The sequence below is a fragment of the Emydura macquarii genome, unplaced genomic scaffold (assembly GCF_026122565.2).
Source record: "Emydura macquarii macquarii isolate MOO-44397 ecotype Brisbane River unplaced genomic scaffold, CSIRO-AGI_Emac_v2 contig_527, whole genome shotgun sequence".
NCBI lineage: Eukaryota > Metazoa > Chordata > Testudines > Chelidae > Emydura > Emydura macquarii.
This window is the reverse complement of record NW_027130664.1, coordinates 1,106,494-1,124,804: the sequence shown is the minus strand read 5'-3', so window position 1 is coordinate 1,124,804 and position 18,311 is coordinate 1,106,494. Positions and strand designations below refer to the sequence as shown.

The following is an 18,311-nucleotide window of genomic DNA, read 5'->3' as shown; positions in this document are numbered from 1 at the left end:
AAGCTGGGACTGGATGACAGGGGGTGGATCACTCAATAACTGCCGTGTTCTGCTCATTCCCTCTGAAGCATTTGGCACCGGCCACTGCTGGAAGACAGGATACTGGGCTACATGGACCATTGGTCTAACCCAGAAGGGCCATTCTGATGAACAGCAGACAAAGGAATTAATAGGACACAGACTATGAAGAGTCATCACCATGGTGATACAGGAAATTAATTGTAAACCCTTCAGAAATAGTTAGCGTTTGCAGTATATGTCATGAATTTATTACCAAGAGCATAATTTCTGAAGTCCCTTAGCATCATCATAAAACATACAAAGCACCTTGCTAAATGCCTAGCCTTGGAGAAAAGATCCCAGCCCCTTCTTACAGTGGCACATACGTGTGTGCAGAAGATCCAGATTCAGTCTCCCACTCCCTGGACAGGTGGGAGGAGCTGCGTAGGGCAAGAAGAGCGAGCATATTCCCCCCCACTATACACAGCTCTTTGGCAGTAGCCAAGCAGGTCTCCTTCTCGGTGCACATTCCACACGGTCCTGAACACAATTGTCGTCTCACTTTTCTCATGTATAGCTAACTACACAAAGCATTTGAGAGTCCTTCCAAATTCCAACTATGAGAAAGTTTCAGACTAGATGCATGATTCTCACCCAGTGCTAGTATGCTCGAGCATACAGTTGAACGGGAGTCAGCTTAAGTCTCCATTTGGTAAACTGGTGCCATTTGCTTGAAAAGGCTGGAAATTACTGGCCTAGACTGAAGAAGTCCTTTTTCAGTTCTGAATTACTTTAATGAACCCTATATCTCAGGATTTTCAGCACCACTTGGATTTATACCTGCAATCACGAACTCCCAGCCAGAGCGAGAAAATCATGCCCTCCTTGCAGGTCACAGTGGTTTTGGATATCAGCTACAGAACTAACCTTGGTGGCTGTTATAAGCCTAGTGGCAGGTGCATGAATTCTTACTGCTCTCAGCTGAACTACTTCCAATTCCACTTGACCCTGAAATGTAAGGCAAACAACATGCTTCGAGATATACAAGTAAAATGGACAATCTGAAGGAGACTGGGGCTCTACAATCAAAATAAAACAGTCTGCAAGCTGGTTACCAGAGAACTAGGTTTGCATACTGTCGCAGAGGTTAGCTGGATTGTAGAAGTGACAGTCTTTGAAGAACAATAAGCAAATGTGGCACTATGACCACCAACACAGAGGCTTCAGGAGCTTATTTGCTAGCCAAGCAGGGAAAGTTTCTGGTTGGTATAGAGCTATTTGATGCCCCATTGATTTCTTTCATGAATTAAATATCCACTTTGTTTAAACAATGTACTTCCCACTGAGTGTGCAACAAAACAAGAAACACAGAGATATATGAGCTGAAGCCACTTAGTCAGGAATTTCTCCCTCCAACAGGCAAAGGCCTTCTCTCTCATTTCAAATATAAAACAAAAGAACAAACTATAACAACAGCCCTACAATAACCTTTACTTCTGTCTAGGCACGGCGTGCACATAAGGTGGGATCTTGTCCACTGAGATGCCCAAACCCATCTGCAGATATGCTTCCTCAGCAGAGGCCAGTACAAGGGAAATAAATCAGACACACAAATGAGGAATTACAAAACAAGACAGGAAGATACCTGTGAGAAAACAATTACTTTTCCAGTGTCTTCACTGACCGCCTGAATGGTGCCCTGTATTATGGCTGTTCCGACTGCCTTAGCCGTCACCTGGCCTAGCCGGTTAACTACAGCCACAGTCTGGTTACTGATAGAGAAGTGAATGATGGACTGTGGCTGTGGGCCGCCTTCTGACATCACCTGCAATATATTTAAACAGGATGGCTGCTCATTGAGGAAACTGTAGCCTCAGAGCAATTTCAACTGAAACACATGCCCGAGCTGCACTTTTCCTTGTCCACAAACAGGAAGCATGTCATATATTGGAAACAAACTCCGCAGTGTCTCTTCCCCATCTTCTCAAGTGAGTGTCTCAGATACACCTCACAGTGCAAATAAAAGGAGCAAGAGAAGTTAGCCTGGAAATGATCTGGAGGTGACAAGGTGAGCGGGAGGGGAGGTACTGCTTAGGAAAGAGTGGAGAAGGTTGAGTGAGAAAGAGGTAGGACTAGTAATCAGATATAGAGCTTTTACCTCTTGTTCTAGCAGGCACTTGTACCAGTATTGTACTCATTGAATATTGGGGGAGTGGGAAAGGAAGGAAGAGGCAAAGGGGACTGGATAAGTCTCGTTTGTCCGGAAGAACTAATATATTTTAAAACTCACCTGCATCATGTTGTGTGGAATGAGTGTCATTTCCTCTGGGATGAGTTTGAATGGAGGAAAGACCTGGGAATGGGAAAAAGAAGAAACAACTTTAATGCTGCAGGATTTCTTTTTAAAAAGACAAACCTTTAATGTCAAAAAATACTTCCTTAGTGATGCAATACTGCCAGCAGATGGCGGGAAGTGATTATTCCCCTCTATTCGGCATCAGTGAGGCCGCATTTGTAGTATTGTGTCCAGTTTTGGGCCCCCCACTACAAAAAGGATGTGGACAAGTTGGAGAGTCCAGTGGAAGGCAACAAAAATGATTAGGGGGCTGGAGCACAAGACTTATGAGGAGAGGCTGAGGGGACTAGGCTTGTTTAGTCTGCAGAAGAGAAGAATGAGGGGGGATTTGATAGCAGTCTTTAACTACCTGAAGGGGGGTTCCAGGGAGGATGGAGCTAGGCTGTTCTCAGTGGTGGCAGATGACAGAACAAGGAGCAACGGTCTCAAATTGCAGTGGGAGAGATCTAAGTTGGACATTAGGAAAAGGTTTTTCACTAGGAGGGTGGTGAAGCACTGGAATGGGTTACCTAGGGAGGTGGTGGAATCTCCATCTTTAGAGGTTTTTAAACTGCGGCTTGACAAAACCCTCACTGGGATTATTAGCTGAGGTAGTCCTGCTTTGAGCAGGGGGTTGGACTAGATACCTCCTGAGGTCCCTTCCAACTCTATGATTCTACTCAGGACACCAAGCCAGTTTACACTTAGTCTTGAAGTGTCACATAAATTATATGCCATCCCCACGCCCCAAAAGAACTCACGAGGTAAAATTACCTATATTTTAGAGACTAGTGAGTAAGATTGATGGTGGCTCAGTATCAGAATTCTTTGCTACAGCACACAAAATAAATCACATGTGCATCTCCCTAAGCTGATTATGTCCAATCTCTTTGAGATTTCTATAACAGAGAATGGGACTCCTAGTTAGCAAACACTCTTTTCTAAACATCAGGACTACAAAGACTTTTAATAGGTAAATGGGATAATTTGGTAAAATATACAAATAGCAGCATATTATCATTGCCAAGATCTGTGATTTCTTATAAGACCTTTCCATTCTTTTATGACTGTCAAACCTATCTAAAACCCAAGCTTTTCAGGCCAACGTTATCCAAGTGGGTTTTTCCACTGCACTTCGAAGGAAATGAGTCTATATCAAGTGAGAAACATCTGAAAATGGGGAGACACAAATGGTGAGCATTCTTACTTCAACCTTCCGAGGAGTAGAAGTGAATTTTCGTTCCATCTTGTCGCAGGCCATAGCCACCACAGTTGTCTGGCCTATTGTGACAGCTCGGAGTACGTAGACTTCAGAGTATTCACCCACTTGCTCCATACGCCTGCATAGACACTTAGCAGTTATTTCACTTTTCCCACCTTGCATTCAAATCATATGATGCTGGGGACAGAACATATCTTTAACTAGCAGATGAGTTTAAAACGAATCTAATACTGAGGTTTGTGTTTCTAGATAGTCAGGACAGTCCTAGTCTTATGCTGCACAAAGCTTCGAGTGGCAGAATACACAATCTATGATAGGTGTGAGAAAGTCGATGGCTGTGTTCAACCATGTTAATGTTCTGGAATTTGTTTTTTCCAGGGAAATTAATGTCTCTTTCCCTCATGCACACAACATTTCTGGCATGCTATGGCAAGGTTTCAATCCATTAAACTGTTCCTCATCTCCAACATCATTGCTGAATACTAAGATATTTGTATGTAAGTACAAATATTTTCATCTGCCTCCACAGTAAGCAAGCAGAATAGTACTAAGATGATTCAGGGATTCCAAGGAAAACTATTTCAATCAAAAGAGCTATACATTTATGGACTAAGCAACCAAGTCAGAAATAAACAATGTAAACAATTTAATACACAGCTATAGATCTCTGTGTCAAGGGGATTCCATGGTAGTACATAAAACTAAGTCGTGGGAGTTGAGATAACACTTTGCCTTCTACACTGCTTTTCATTGAGGATCTACACTGAGAGGTTTACAAATATGAATTAAGCCTGGCAACCTACCCTATGAGGTACTTATGTATCGTCCCCATTTTACCAAAGATTAAACCTCAGTCATAGGGAGGTTAAGCAACTTTCCCAAGAACACACAGGGAGACAGTGACATAACAAGATAAAATGAAGGAGTCCTGACATCTAATCACCACTACGCTCCTTTAGCCAGCAGATGGCTAGGGTGCTGGATTTTGCTCTATAGTAGCCAGTTCTATTTTGCAGCACTGGATGGATATTATCAGCTGCTATCTGAGGTGGAATGCCCCACACTGCCTACTGTGGTACTCACACAAGTGTAACAATAGGAGATGCTGCCTGCAGTTTGAGCTTCATATACTTGAAATATTTACTCCTGAACGGATGTCGATGAAAACCAAGGACTCTCACGCTGACTAGGATAGATTTGCCAATCTCGATCTAGTTAAAAAGAGCACTTTTACAATTTTTGGCAGAGTCTTTGTACCTATGCCTGACTCTAAATGGGCTGCAGAAGGACACCACCCACTTTACATCTCTTAAGTTCTCCTTCCTACCTGCAGAGAGATACTCACACAGGCAGGACATTCAAGAGGATTTGTGTAGGCTCCCTCTCCTTTCAGTGTCACTTCCTGACCAGAAATACAGAGTTCCTGCTGTTGAAATTAGAGGCTCATCTCATGGAGGAGCTGCTGTGGGGCTGCCAGAATGTCTGGCAGCCTCTATAGTATGAAGCAGGGATTCAAACCGAGTCTCCCATTGTGCAGAGAGTGACAGTGTTGTTGGGACACTGAATGGCCTTAAATATATTTTTAACCCAGGTAAAATAAGATTTCACGTTAGTAAAATGTGAAAACCAAAAAGACTGATCTGGCCCTTCTACCGTAGTATGATTTACTGTGAAAAATAAACCTCTGAAGTGGATGCAAGATCTCATGGTTGATCCCTAGCTAAGACATTGCACTCAATCTTCAACATATGCCCCCTGCAGCTCAGTTCCAGAAGAAGTGGCTTACTCCCCCAAGGAAGAAGAGTAGATACTTTGGAAGGAGTGGGCAGTGTCTAACCAAGTACTGAAGAAATAACACAACTTCTCTTGCAGTCCTGTGTGCAAATCTTGCACAAAACATACCAACCCCCGCTAAGTGGGTCATGTGAAATATCTCTGCTCCACAGGATTTGAAGAAAGTATCCTAAGAATTACAGTACCAAAGTGTAACTCACATATTTTTGAAGCCTCTCAAACTCTCAAAACCATCGCCCTACCATAGTTAAAAGTCTAAATTCTCTACTAAACAACCTAGAGATGGGTTTCTTCATGATGGGGATGCATGAATGCATGTTGTGCTGTCACTCTGCTCTGCCTACATACTCTGTGCTTGGGAGCCAACTGCATTTTGGAATAGCCACGAATCCTGTTCCTGGATGCCTAGGTGTAGGACTGCACACTGACAATGTCCCTTTTACTTAAGAAGATATGTTCACATAGATTTCTCTCAGGCTACGTCTTCACTGATGGCGGTGAATTCGCTGCTGTCAGATCGATTTCTCTGGATCGACTGAGCAGTCAGTGAAGACCTGTTCAGTCGATCCAGAAATAGATGTATTAAGATCACCTTCTCAAGTGGCGTAGTGCAGTGAAGATGGCGTGCAGAAGAGAAGCAGAGAAGTCGACGGGAATTACGCAAGTTTTTGCGTAGCTTGCGTAACTCCGGTCAACTGCCGCCAAATGTTGGAGGTAAGTGTAGACAAGCCCTAAGTGTAAAAATAAAACAAATATCTCCTGAAAGAAAAATGACTTCATAGGTGGCTCCATACGCAAAAAAAACCCCAAAAACAAACAAATAGTGTGAACAGAAAGAAGAACAAACAAAGAATATCACATCCCACTGGGCTAGGTTTTTTACAGACATTTCAGTTTCCCTAAGATTGTCTCACCTTATCAATGAGATCTACCTCCAACTCATGCATATCAGACACACGTAGATAGACTGTAGACGATCCCAGGAACGCCAGACAAAGATCGTAGACCTCCAAGGTTAGAGATCCAGGATGCAAAGGGATGACCTACAAGGAAAGTGAGGACGCACAGCCACACTATCGGTAGTGGATACTGATTTAATTTGCATGTGTTACCAAAAAGCTAAAGCTAATTTGTAAAAGTGACCAAGTCTGGCGTTCTGCTGAAAAGTCATTGTTCAAACAACCATGTAAATGAAAGAGGGAAAAGCTCTGTTAGCGTCAACCCTCAGAAGCCATCACAGGGTTGTTTCCTACAACGCAGTTATTAGAGCATTGTCCAGTCTAGTTTTAAATGTCCTAACTCCTAGTGTTTTTCACCACTTCCCTTGAAAATTATTCAACAGTCCAGAAGGTCACACAGTCAGGATTTTTCTTCCTGATATTCAGGCTAAATTTACCTCTACAGGAAAGCAAAGCTGACTCAAATTTGATTTCTGACCCCACTGCCCACTCATGCCCCTGGGCCAGCTAGCACCAAATAATATATTGTATTACTTACTGCTACAGGAAATATCAGCAAGAAAAACTATGGGAGAGAATTAATTTTCATGTAGAAACTATAATGGTTGGAAGTGTCACCCTATACAGAAGCTGGAAGTCAGCCAAGTCCCTACCCATGTGATAAAACCCAAAAGGTAAATAGAATCTATATGTAAGCAAGGTCTGAGTGTTGGAGTGGCGCTCTCCCTGCTCCGCGGCTGATGGGGGGCACGTTATTTGCATGGGCTTTGTATTTGCATGAATACAATTAAGTACTCAGCATACTGCATAAGCACACTAGGTGCTGCACATGATGGGAAATAGTCAAAGTGTCTGGTATTGTGTTACCATCACTTTTGTGTTAGCTGCAGGGGTAATGAAATGTTGTCCTTCGATTGTATGAACAAATGGCATCAGATCGGTGTTTAGCCTGTTCTGATAAAAAAATTCACTCACCTAAACAGAGCCCCAAAAGGGTGGCGGACGGATGTTTCAGCATTGCAAGGGGAGAGGGGAAGAGTGAGAAGTCTCCTGTTGAGATTGCACTAGCCCTGGCAAAGGGCTACCCTCAGGCATTGATTGACAATCTCCTCCCACCGTTAAATGGTAGAATTAATGATTCCTCTTGGAATCTTTTGTTTGTTAAAAGTAGGGACATTGCTTCTGTGTCAGCAGACGGTTTTCCCATGAGCTGAAATTCACTAAGAGCTGAATTACTAGAGAGACTGGGAAACCTGGACTGACAACACCAGAGGTGCCAGCAGTGGGCAGCACCTGAGACAGCGGGAACCAGGAGCAGTCAGTGCCTGCAGATGCCAGGATTGGTTAGCATCTGTAGACAGAGGGGGGCCAGCAGACGGTGGGAGCCAGGAGCGGTTGGGGCCAGCAGACTGCGGGGGCCAGCAGTGGGGACTCAGTGAGGTCCAGAGGTGGCAGGAGACAGCAGCAGAGGAGGTCTGGTCAAGCCGGAGTCTAGCAGGAGCCTGCAGAGGGGGACTGGCTGAGCCCCAACCAAGAGGTGAACATTGCAACTATGATGGTCAGTACAGGGGAAAGCGAGAAGGGAGAGGTGAAGGACACGCCCCAGTACTCTGGGATGGGTTTGGCTCATTCTGTTTGCACTGTTTCCCAAACCAGTGCTGTGTTACTTCCCTTCTGTTGTTAGAAGATTTACTTTCTACGCTCAGACTCTGTGCTTGCGAGGGGGGGGGGGATGAAGTATTGCCCTTTGGGGTGCCCAGGGGATAGTGTGAGATTTCCTAGGTGACTGGGTGGGGGCTCGAGCCACTTTGGTGTGGTATCATTGACAGGGACCCCTAGATACAGAACCTGGCCCTTGCTGCTGCCAACTCTGTCTGGCAGAAGGGTTACATACATACATATATTAGTCACTGATCCAGTGTATTTTGTACCATTTGGTGACAGGCATTCTTTAATCCATTATTCTAACATTTTCTCTTATTGAGAAATTTATTCCGACAAATATTTGGCCCACTTTACACACTTGCTAGCAATAAAGTAATCCTATGTGTTAAAGTGAACTGCATAAACAGGTAAAAAGAAAGGAGGAGTGGAGAGTGAGAGAGAATATCTATTTCTTTCCTGGAGGGTGAATATCACTGTGAAATTTTGAATCCAAGCTTTTCTCCTGGACAAAACATCTTGAATGTGCTCACCTTGATGGCACTCTCTGCTTCCAGGTATGTAGTGTTTACCATCTCCTCTTCGCTGCTGTTAACCAAAAAGTACCCAGATCCTTCCACTAGATCAAATACTTCCTAGAAGGATACAGAAAAATGAATAAAATCCCAGTGCACTCACTCCTCTACCAACTCAGAGTGCTGGCTCACTGACTGAGGGATTTAAGGTCCTGTGGTCCTTACTAGGCTTTTCCTCAGTCTCCAAAGGGAATTTTAGCCCAAGTAAGAATTGAGAACTGCAAGCTGCATGGAAAATTTAAAAAAAACACCATAATATAGGCTCAAACTATAGGTATACCCCCAACAAAAAAAAAATACAAAAAAAAAAACCTCCAGAGGACCAAAAAAATACCACCATGGCTAAACAACAGAGTAAAAGAAGGGAACAGAGACAAAAAGTCATCTTTTAAATATTGGACGTCAAAGCTTACTGAGGAAAACAAACAGGAACAAACTCTGGCACGTCAAGTATAAAAGAATACATAGGCAGGCCAAAGAAGAATTTGAAGGGAAACTACCAAAAGACAAAAACTAACAAAATTTCTTTTGCATATATCAGAAGCCTGCCAAACAATCAGGGAGGCCACTGGATGGTAAAGAAGCACTCAAGGAAGACAAGGCCATTGCAGAGAAGCTACATGAATTCTTTGCACCAGTCTTCACAGCTAAGGACAACGTGAGGGAGATTTCCAAACTTGAGCTATTCTTTTTCTGTGACAAACCGGAGGAAATGTCCTACACTGAAATGTCACTAGAGGAAGTGTTGGAATAAACTGATAAATTAAACAGGAATAAGTCACCAGGATCAGATGGTATTCAGCCAAGAGTTCTGAAGGAACTCAAACATGAAATTACAGAACTACTAACTGTGGTATAAACAATGAGTTGCAGATGCATCTGACAAAGTGGGTTGCAACCCACAAAAGCTTATGCCCAGAGAAATTTGTTAGTCTTTAAGGTGCTACAGGACTCTCGTTGTTTCTGCTGTATACAGACTAACACAGCTACCCCTCTGGAGCTTAACTGGGGTATGTAACCTATCGTTTAAATCAACCTCTGTACCAGATGACTAGAGGATAGCTAATGTAACACTGATTTTTAAAGGAGGCTTCAGAAGCGATCCTGGCAATTACAGGCCAGTGAGCCTAACATCAGTACTAGGCAAATTGGATGAAACTGGAGTAAAGAACAGAATTATCAGACACATAGATGAACATAGTATGTTGGGAAAGAGTCAACACAGCTTCTGTAAAAGGAAATCATGCCTCACAAATCTATTAGAATTCTTTGAGGGGTTAACAAACATATTGACAAGGGTCATCTAGTGGATATAGTGTACTTGGACTTTCAGAAAGTCTTTGACAAGATCTCATGAGATAAGAAAGAAGGTCTGATCAGTAACTAGTTAAAAGATAGGAAACAAAGGACAGGAATAAATGGTCAATTTTCCACAGTGGACAGGGGTAAATAGTGGGGTCCTCCAAGGATCAGTACAAGGACCAGTGCTGTTCAACATATTCATAAATGATCTGGAAAAAGGGATAAACAGTGAGGTGGCCAAGTTTGCAGACAATACAAAATTACTCAACACAAGTTAAAGCCAAAGCTGACTGCAAAGAGTTACAAAGGGATCTCACTAAATTGGGTGACTGGGCAACAAAATGGCAGATGAAATTCGATATTTACAAATATGAAGTAATGCACACTGGAAAACATAATCCCAGGTATACATCTCATCATTTTATATGTAAATTAGTGATTACCACTTAAGAAAGAGATCTTATAGTCATTGTGGATAGCTCTTTAAAAAATCTGCTCAATGTGCAGCAGTAGTCAAAAAAACCTAACAGAATATTAGGAACCATTAGGAAAGGGATAAATAATAACACAGAAAATATCAATATGCCACTATATAAATCCATGTTATACCCACATCTTGAACACTGTGTGCAGTTCTGGTCACCCCATCTCAAAAAACATATATTAGATTTGGAAAAAGTGCAGAGAAGAGTAACAAAAATGATCAGGGGTATGGAACAGCTTCCATATGAGGAGAGATTAAAGAGACTGGTACTGTTCGTCCTAGAAAAGAGAGGTTGAAGGGGGCATATGATAGAGGTCTATAAATCATGAATGATGTAGAGAAAGTTAATAAGGAAGTGTTATCTACCATTTCACATGACACAAGAACAAGAGTCACCCAATTAAATTAACAGACAGCAGATTTAAAACAAACACAAGGGAGTACTTCTTCAGACAACACACAGTCAATCTGTGGAACTTGTTGCACCGGGGGATGTTGCGAAGGCCAAAAGTATAACTGGGTTCAAAAAAGAACTAGATCGGTTCATGGAGGATAGGTCCATCAATGACTATTAGCCCAAATGGTCGGGGATGCAACCCCAGACTCCTATATCCCTAAACCTCTGACTGCCAGAAGCTGGGACTGTATGACAGGGGGTGGATCACTCAATAAATTGCCCTGTTCTGTTCATTCCCTCTGAAGCATCAGGCACTGGAAGACAGGACACTGGACTAGATGGATCACTGATCTGACCCAGTAGGGCCTTTGTTTTCTTATGAGTAAAGACCTCAAGATTTGGCCTTAAATGATGAGGTGATTCAGAATAGCCAACTCTAACACACACAGTCATAATTCCCCCAAGGAGATCCTGCTGATCCAACAAAAAAAGGAAGCTCAAGGGCATCAGCTAATAAATACCATTTATCCAATTAAAACTATTGTGAATGGCCCAGCCTGTGGGTTGGTACTTTGCAGTTTCAAATGGAAAACCCAAGATTGATTTCCCATCACTCACTGGCCAGTGGGCAGAGATTGGGAGTGCTACAGAGACACTCAACAGAAGGGTGTCATAAGGCATAGTTTCTCAACCTGTGGTACGTGCACCCATGGGGATACGCGAGACACAGGCAGGGGGTACCCGGGAAAAAAACAGTGAAGGGGAGGCAGGTGGCAGCTGCTGAGTTCTGGGGAAGCCGGGCAGCAGCCCCCCACTTTCTGCCCAGTCACAGCTCCCAGCTGGGAGGTGGGTGGCAGTTGCCACAGTCCCAGGAAGCTGGGCTGCAGCTGCCCGCTTCCCATCCTGTCACAGCTCCCAGATGGGAAACAAGCAGCAGCCCTCCGCTTCCCACCCGGTCCCTGCTCCCAGCTGGGAGGCAGGCGGCAGTTGCTAGCTTCTGGGGAAGGCGGGCCTCAGCACCCCGCTTCCCAGCTCCCAGGTGGGAGCCCGGTGGCAGCCTCCTGCATCTTGCGAGTTGGCCTCGCAGCTGGATGGCAGCCACCTGCGCCCTGGCTCTGAGCCGAGGGACAGCCTCCCGCACCCCAGCTTGAAGACGGGCAGCAGCCACCTGCCCACATCCCTGGGTCCCAGTCGGCATGGAAGCCTCCTCTGCCCCAGCTCGGATTGGGTGGCAGTTGCCCACCTCCCGGGCTGGCAGCCAGGCGGCAGGCGACTGCAACTTGCCCAGGTGGCAGCTCCCTTCCCTGGCTCAAAGCCCAGTGCCCAGAAAACTTGTCAATTTCACTGCTCTAGCTGAGCTGTGACATTGACAACTATGACAGCCCCAGATTTCACCAATTACCCTCTTTTCCTGTCTGTCTCTCTCTCGCCCTCCTTCCCTGTCTCTCTCTCACCCCTTCCTCCTCTCAAATCTATGGCATAAAATTTGGTGCGGCGCCTTACATTCCCCAGTATTGGCATGTTGCTCAAAGCCTCCTGGCTTTGGCCAACATCACCTCTAGCCCAGGTACACACTTGAGTTGTGCATCCCTGATATAAAGGTGGTAACCCTACCCACACTAGATCTGACATCTGTCATATCATGGCCTTACATACTCAGCCCTTCTTCCAACACACGGCTCACATTAGTCTGTAAATATAAAACCCCATGGAAAATGGAGTGTTGGGTACTTCTTAAAATTGTCAGAAGTTAGGGGGTACTTGCTACTTAAAAGGTTGAGAAACACTGTCATAAGGCAATGAACAGGGATTCCTCTATGAATTGCACTCTCTTTAGTTCCACTGAAACGGGCAGGGCAGGCTTCATTAAGTGTACTGCAAAGAGTACTTGCAGATCGCATTTCTTAAGACTCATCTAGAACAGCGGCGTTCTTTTCAGAAGCATTGCTTCCTGTGCGCGTAAGCAGCACTCTGTATGTACATTTCAATGAGCACAAAGGGGAAGACCAAGGAGCTTCTCTTCTCCTTTCATGAAGTGAGAACTGGTTATACAACAGATGGGCATGAGCTTTATACAGGAAAACACATTCACTATCTTCCAAATTTTCATGAAGGCAGTTCATGGAAAAACACATTTATTGATAGTAAAAGGCTACATAATATATCAGAGTGATGTGATACAATTTAGCCATACTAATAAAATTCCTACCTTCACAGCAGGATGATTATATATAGTGGCATTGTCTGGCACCACCGACACATCCTCTACCAGTATCAACTCCACAGCCGTGGAAGTAGGCAAGTTAGATACTTCCTAAGCATGGAACCAAAACCAGAGAGACGTTACATTAGTATTCCTTTTAGTCACAAAACCCAACCCTTCTCTTTTGCAGGAGGAACTGATGATTCCAGTGGCACTGCACTCTCACTTCTCCTGATCGGCTGTGATGGCAAAAATAGGACTTTCCTTTTGAAACAGGACAAAGCCCAATATTCAAACCCGAAGATAATTTTATCTGCACAGTCCTAATCTACTCAGCTCAATTTATCATTAGACTGCAACAGTTTGCTAGACAGATCAGCCAAAGATTAAGCAATCCATATTATGCCCATCTCAGAAGGGTTTGAAAAAGTGCCCCAAAATGTCCTTTTCTACTTACTCTTGGACTGCCTCTCTCTGAATACCTCACAAAGCTGACTCCAATCAGAACAGTCCCTTTGATGTGGTGCACCTCCAGGAGCTGATGCCCTATAAGCAAAAGAAAGCAGAAATTTCACTGGAAACAAGAGAGAGAATTTGAAAAGAAAAAAAGACAAAAACAACAATTCCACCTTCAAATAGGAATAAGTGAGTAGCATGCAATACTTGCAAGTGAGGTTCATGGGCAATAAAATCAGGGTTAAGAACTGGAAGCAATTAATTAATTGTTAGAAATCTGCCTGAATTATTCTTTGACAGCTCCCTGGTGTTATGTTTAAACACACACACATATAACCCATCACCCATGCTTTGACCCTTTTAAAGGCTGTAGCAGACTAGCAGTGTTTGTCTGACATATCCCATGCACCCTGTAAGGAGGAGGAGATTCTGTTGGGAAAGGGTTAAGTGGCTGCTGCTGACTCACATAGGCAGGTGGTTTGTTACTCAACTTGGAGATATATGGGAACTGGGATTGACTCTCTAAAAAGATGATCTGGCAGAAGTTCTCAACCAGGGGTAGGTATATCTCAGGGTATGCAGAAGTCTTCCAGGATATACATCAACATATCTAGATATGTGCCTAGTTTTACAACAGGCTACATACAAAGCACTAGTGAAGTCATTACAAACTAAAATTTCATACAGACAATGACTTGCTTATACTGCTTTCTATATTATACATTAAGATAGAAGTGCAATATTTATATTTCAATTGATTTATTTTACAGTTATATGGTAACAATGAGAAAGTAAGCAATTTTTAAGTAATAGCATGCTGTGACACTTTTGTATTTTTATGACTGATTTTGTAACCAAGCAGTTTTAAGTGAGGTGAAACTTGGGGGTACAACACAAGATAAATCAGACTCCTGAAAGGGATACAGTAGTCTGGAAAGGTTGAGAGTCATTGATCTAGGGAATGGTCTTAACAGTCCTTAGGGTGGGAACACAGGGGCAGCCCAGCCTCAGGAAGAAACTTGAACTCTGAGCTTAATTTATGTTACCTCATCACACTCACAATGATCAGGAATATTGAACACACAGTAACATTATTCTATGTCCTTCTCCTTTAAGTGATAATGCTATGAATCTGGCCACAAACTATTCCATAAATGCCTGTGTTCCACAAACCATATTATAAGTTTCAAATGATTAGAGAAAGTGAAGCCCAGATAATATGGTGATGCATAAATCCAGAGATTACATTAGAAGGAAGGGGAGGGGGGGAGAGGGAGAGAGAGAGAGAGAGAGAGAGAAAGAGAGAGTGTTTGAGCTAAATTTAGTTCCGGGGTAATCAGGTGCAACTCTGACTGACTTAATTGGAGTTCAGTGTATAAAACTGAACAGGTACCGTGCAATCTGGTCTGTCCACTCCCATCATCCTTTGCTACCATTTGCATGGATTTTGAGTCAGTAAAGTGTGCGAGAGTTTCATTGGCTGATTTCCACTCCAGCACCAAGGAGCTAAAGTTGTCAAACTTCCGCCGGTGCTGATCAAACATGGCCAACTCCAATACTGTATTCCTCAAACTGGACACAGGAATCTACACCCAAAATAATAGAACTCAATCTCATTAATAACTTGGAGCCTGATTCTAGAGGGAAACCACCTCGTACAATGCAGCCCATAGCCACCTGCAGCTGAACCAGAGAGCTGTAACCTAAGGAGACTACAGGGCCCAGGATGCTGCGATTCCTCTTTGCAGTTTTCTGATGCAGAGTGAGTAACTGCCAAATTACACGACTATCTCAGCCAGTTTGATGGACAGAGGAACTGAGCTGAGGCCATCCAAATAGTTTCATGTGACAGAGGTGATTCCATCTTCAGATAATAGTTTTCTGGTAAAAGCTATTAAATTATCAATTAATGCTACATAAGCTTAATCTAGATCAAACATATCATATGTTCCCAATCATCCTACAAATCATTAGAGAGGAGTCGGGTTATTCGTTTTTTTAAAAACATATAAAGTCTTACCAGCTGTTTGTTGTGCTGAGGCAATGGGCAATGATGGGCGCCTGCAGCTATCTTGTACACTGGAGTCACAGACATACTGGCTGGATGAGCACAAATGAAAGTCACCTGCACCATCTCCACAGCAGGACTAGGGTTCAGGACTCCTGGTTGATTACCCACTCGGAATGTAAGCACCTTCAAGGACATGCAAGGGAGATGGTTAACAAGCAGGCTTTTCAATTTCAGCTACACCCAAGATTTCATGTTGAACAGCATCCCAAAATGGGATTAGTTAAAGAAAACAAAAGCAAGACCATACCAGGGTCAGGAGGTTGTGATAAAGGTCTGGTCTGTAAAAAAAAAAAAAATACCGAAACACAAAAATAAACAAACATTCTCTGGGAGGATCTCGAGAGGCCCACAGAGTTGCTCATGAAGTGTCTCTGCACAGAATACTTTTAAGTCTCAGATGCAGCACTACACTATCCCTTTTTCTATTTCCTCAGCAGAGTGAACAGGAGTTTCTGAAATGCAGAATTTTAGGTACACAAGAATCAAACTGTCCCTCACTTAGCTTGTGTTATTGTAAGCCATAAACTTCCCTGTCAAGAGAAATGGAACAAATTTTTTCACACTGTATTGCTTTATGAGTGAGATATTAGTCAATCTGTTGCCATTGGTTATTATATCACAGAAAACATAGGTGTTTTTCCTACCTGCTCTCCCAACTCCAGGCACACAGTCCGGTAAATGTACTGGTTCTGTTTCCTTTTAGTTGGCAGTCGGACCTGTGTAACCTCAATTTTTTCCTCATGCTCCATAATCAGTTCCAAGAAGAAGCGAGATGGTTCCAAAACCCATGGCCCTGGCCCTCCTTCAAATACCATCTGCTTTGCTGACTGCCATGTCACCAATGCCACTGCCACTGGGTTTATAGACTGATTACAAGGAGAGAAATTAGCAGACACTTATTTTAATATATTTTCTAAGCAAGGACATAAAAGGTAAAGTCTATAATACAACCAGTGGGCCTGATTCTCCTTTACACTCAGAATACGTCCCCCCTTCTTGCCCCAGTCCAAAACAAACAGACGATCTCCTTTCCGCACCATTTTTTCAAACCTTTCAGTCTCTGCCATGCACATGCTCTCGCCTGAGAGGAATGGAGCCCGCTCAGCTTTGCACTATTATTGTGAGCATCACAAACACCTCACGACTTATTCTGCAGTATTTTCAGGGGTGAGAGAGGAGCCACAGCACTGAAAATTACAATGTTACAGAGGCCGCCTTGCTTCAAGCCATAGAATGAAACAATTCCCGTTTGCTGCAGGCTGTCACGAACCATCTGCGGTTAGTGGAGCACCACTTCTGGTCCCGGGAAATAAGCAGTGACTGGTGGGATCGCATTGTTATGAAGGTGTGGGATGATGAACAGTGGCTGGAGAACTTCCGAACGTGAAAGGCCACTTTGTGGAGAGCTCTCCCCAGCCCTGAAAGGCATGAATACTCGTTTGAGACCAGCTCTGACAGTGGAGAAGAGAGTGGCCATTGCTTTGTGGAAGTTAGCAACGCCAGACTGCCACCAGTCAGCTGTGATTCAAGTGTGCTGGGCCATTAATAGACTTCTGCTAAGAAGGGAGTGACTTTAGGAAACATGGAGGACATAGTGGAAAGCTTTCCTGCAATGGGGTTCCCAAACTGTGGAGAGGCGATAGATGGCACACACATCCCTTTCTTAGCCCTGGATCCCCTTGCCACAGAGTACATAAATCGAAAGGGATACTTCTCAATGATGTTACAAGCCCTTGTGGATCACAGGGGACGCTTCACCGACATCAGTGTGGGGTGATCTGGAAAGGTGCATGACAAGTGCATCTTTAGGAACTCAGGTCTGTTCAAAAAGATGCCGGCAGGCACTTTCTTCCCTGACCATAAAATTAATATTGGCACTGTTGTAATACCAATTGTGATCCTGGGTGATCCTGCCTACCCCTAGCTAATGAAGCCCTACACCAGGCACCTGGACAGCGAGAAAGTTCTGTGGCGTTGGCCGGCTTGACCACTATGGGCAAGAAGTGCATGTAATGTGTCGCTCAAACCTGAACCCGTGACTCAATAAAAGAGCTGTAATGATGGCTCCAAAGGGAGTTTGCCCAACCCTCTGAGTCTGGAAGGACGGTAGTTGCAAAACATTGTTTCAACTGTGGGTAGGTGTAACATCAAGGAATAATAGGCACGGGAGGAATCTCCTCCTCCCAGAGAAAAATACAACATAATTTCAGGGTGATACGCTTTAAACTCCCTTCTCCAAGGCACTCACCAAATGTTAATTAATAAAGCCTCACAAATCTCTCCAAGGTGAAGTCCCCTCTTTCGGACCACAATTCCATGGCAACATGGATACAGGCAGGTAGTCCACAACAGCAGGGAAGTGTGCACTAGCATTTCTGCCTCACTACCACCAATGGGTTCGCTCCAGAAACAAAGATGTGAAGACAGCAAAGACAAAAGAATGACTCAAATAGGAGGTAATGAAGTAGAAAGAGGAGCACCTCCTCACCTTGAGAGGCTCATAAGCAGCAAACGTGGCACTGGTTTCAAAATACTCCTGGAACACGGTCGCGCTCACCATTACTAAAGTGTGTCCCAAGGATTTTGCTGCTAACTGGATGCTGGAGCAGAATGTCAGGCCAGGTTTCTGATTTCCTGAAAATTTGAGAGCATTTTTTCAGCACTTTCTACATCTCCAACAAGCAGGGCTGATGTCTGGACACAGGGTTATGGCTGTAATGGGATCTAAGGGAAATATTTCGGACAAATTTAGGAAATCAAACTGTCACCCTCTCTCCACTTTTCCTGTTTCTGTTAGCTGTTGAAAGACTCAAATTATACAGTGCCAGACATTATGATACAATGACTTTCT

The 18,311-nt window shown here is 43.8% G+C and overlaps 1 protein-coding gene and 1 long non-coding RNA gene across 2 annotated transcripts in view; one reads left to right on the top strand and one right to left on the bottom strand.

Moving 5' to 3' along the window:
• The window catches only part of NUP210L (nucleoporin 210 like), a 46,915-nt gene that overhangs the window by 14,133 nt on the left and 14,471 nt on the right, over positions 1 to 18,311 (bottom strand). The window contains exons 14-26 of the mRNA XM_067539277.1: positions 17,949 to 18,094; positions 16,105 to 16,326; positions 15,410 to 15,583; positions 14,783 to 14,975; positions 13,391 to 13,479; positions 12,940 to 13,044; positions 8,506 to 8,607; positions 6,266 to 6,394; positions 4,641 to 4,768; positions 3,543 to 3,675; positions 2,291 to 2,353; positions 1,646 to 1,825; positions 928 to 1,008 (exon numbers count right to left, since the gene is read on the bottom strand). Coding sequence (XP_067395378.1) covers positions 928 to 1,008; positions 1,646 to 1,825; positions 2,291 to 2,353; positions 3,543 to 3,675; positions 4,641 to 4,768; positions 6,266 to 6,394; positions 8,506 to 8,607; positions 12,940 to 13,044; positions 13,391 to 13,479; positions 14,783 to 14,975; positions 15,410 to 15,583; positions 16,105 to 16,326; positions 17,949 to 18,094 — 1,745 coding nt within the window. The remainder of the gene's footprint in view (positions 1 to 927; positions 1,009 to 1,645; positions 1,826 to 2,290; positions 2,354 to 3,542; positions 3,676 to 4,640; positions 4,769 to 6,265; positions 6,395 to 8,505; positions 8,608 to 12,939; positions 13,045 to 13,390; positions 13,480 to 14,782; positions 14,976 to 15,409; positions 15,584 to 16,104; positions 16,327 to 17,948; positions 18,095 to 18,311) is intronic.
• LOC137147289 (uncharacterized) lies at positions 6,856 to 13,623 on the top strand. The gene is made up of 3 exons (XR_010918176.1): positions 6,856 to 6,984; positions 8,438 to 8,529; positions 13,124 to 13,623. It is a non-coding gene; the product is annotated as an uncharacterized lncRNA (long non-coding RNA).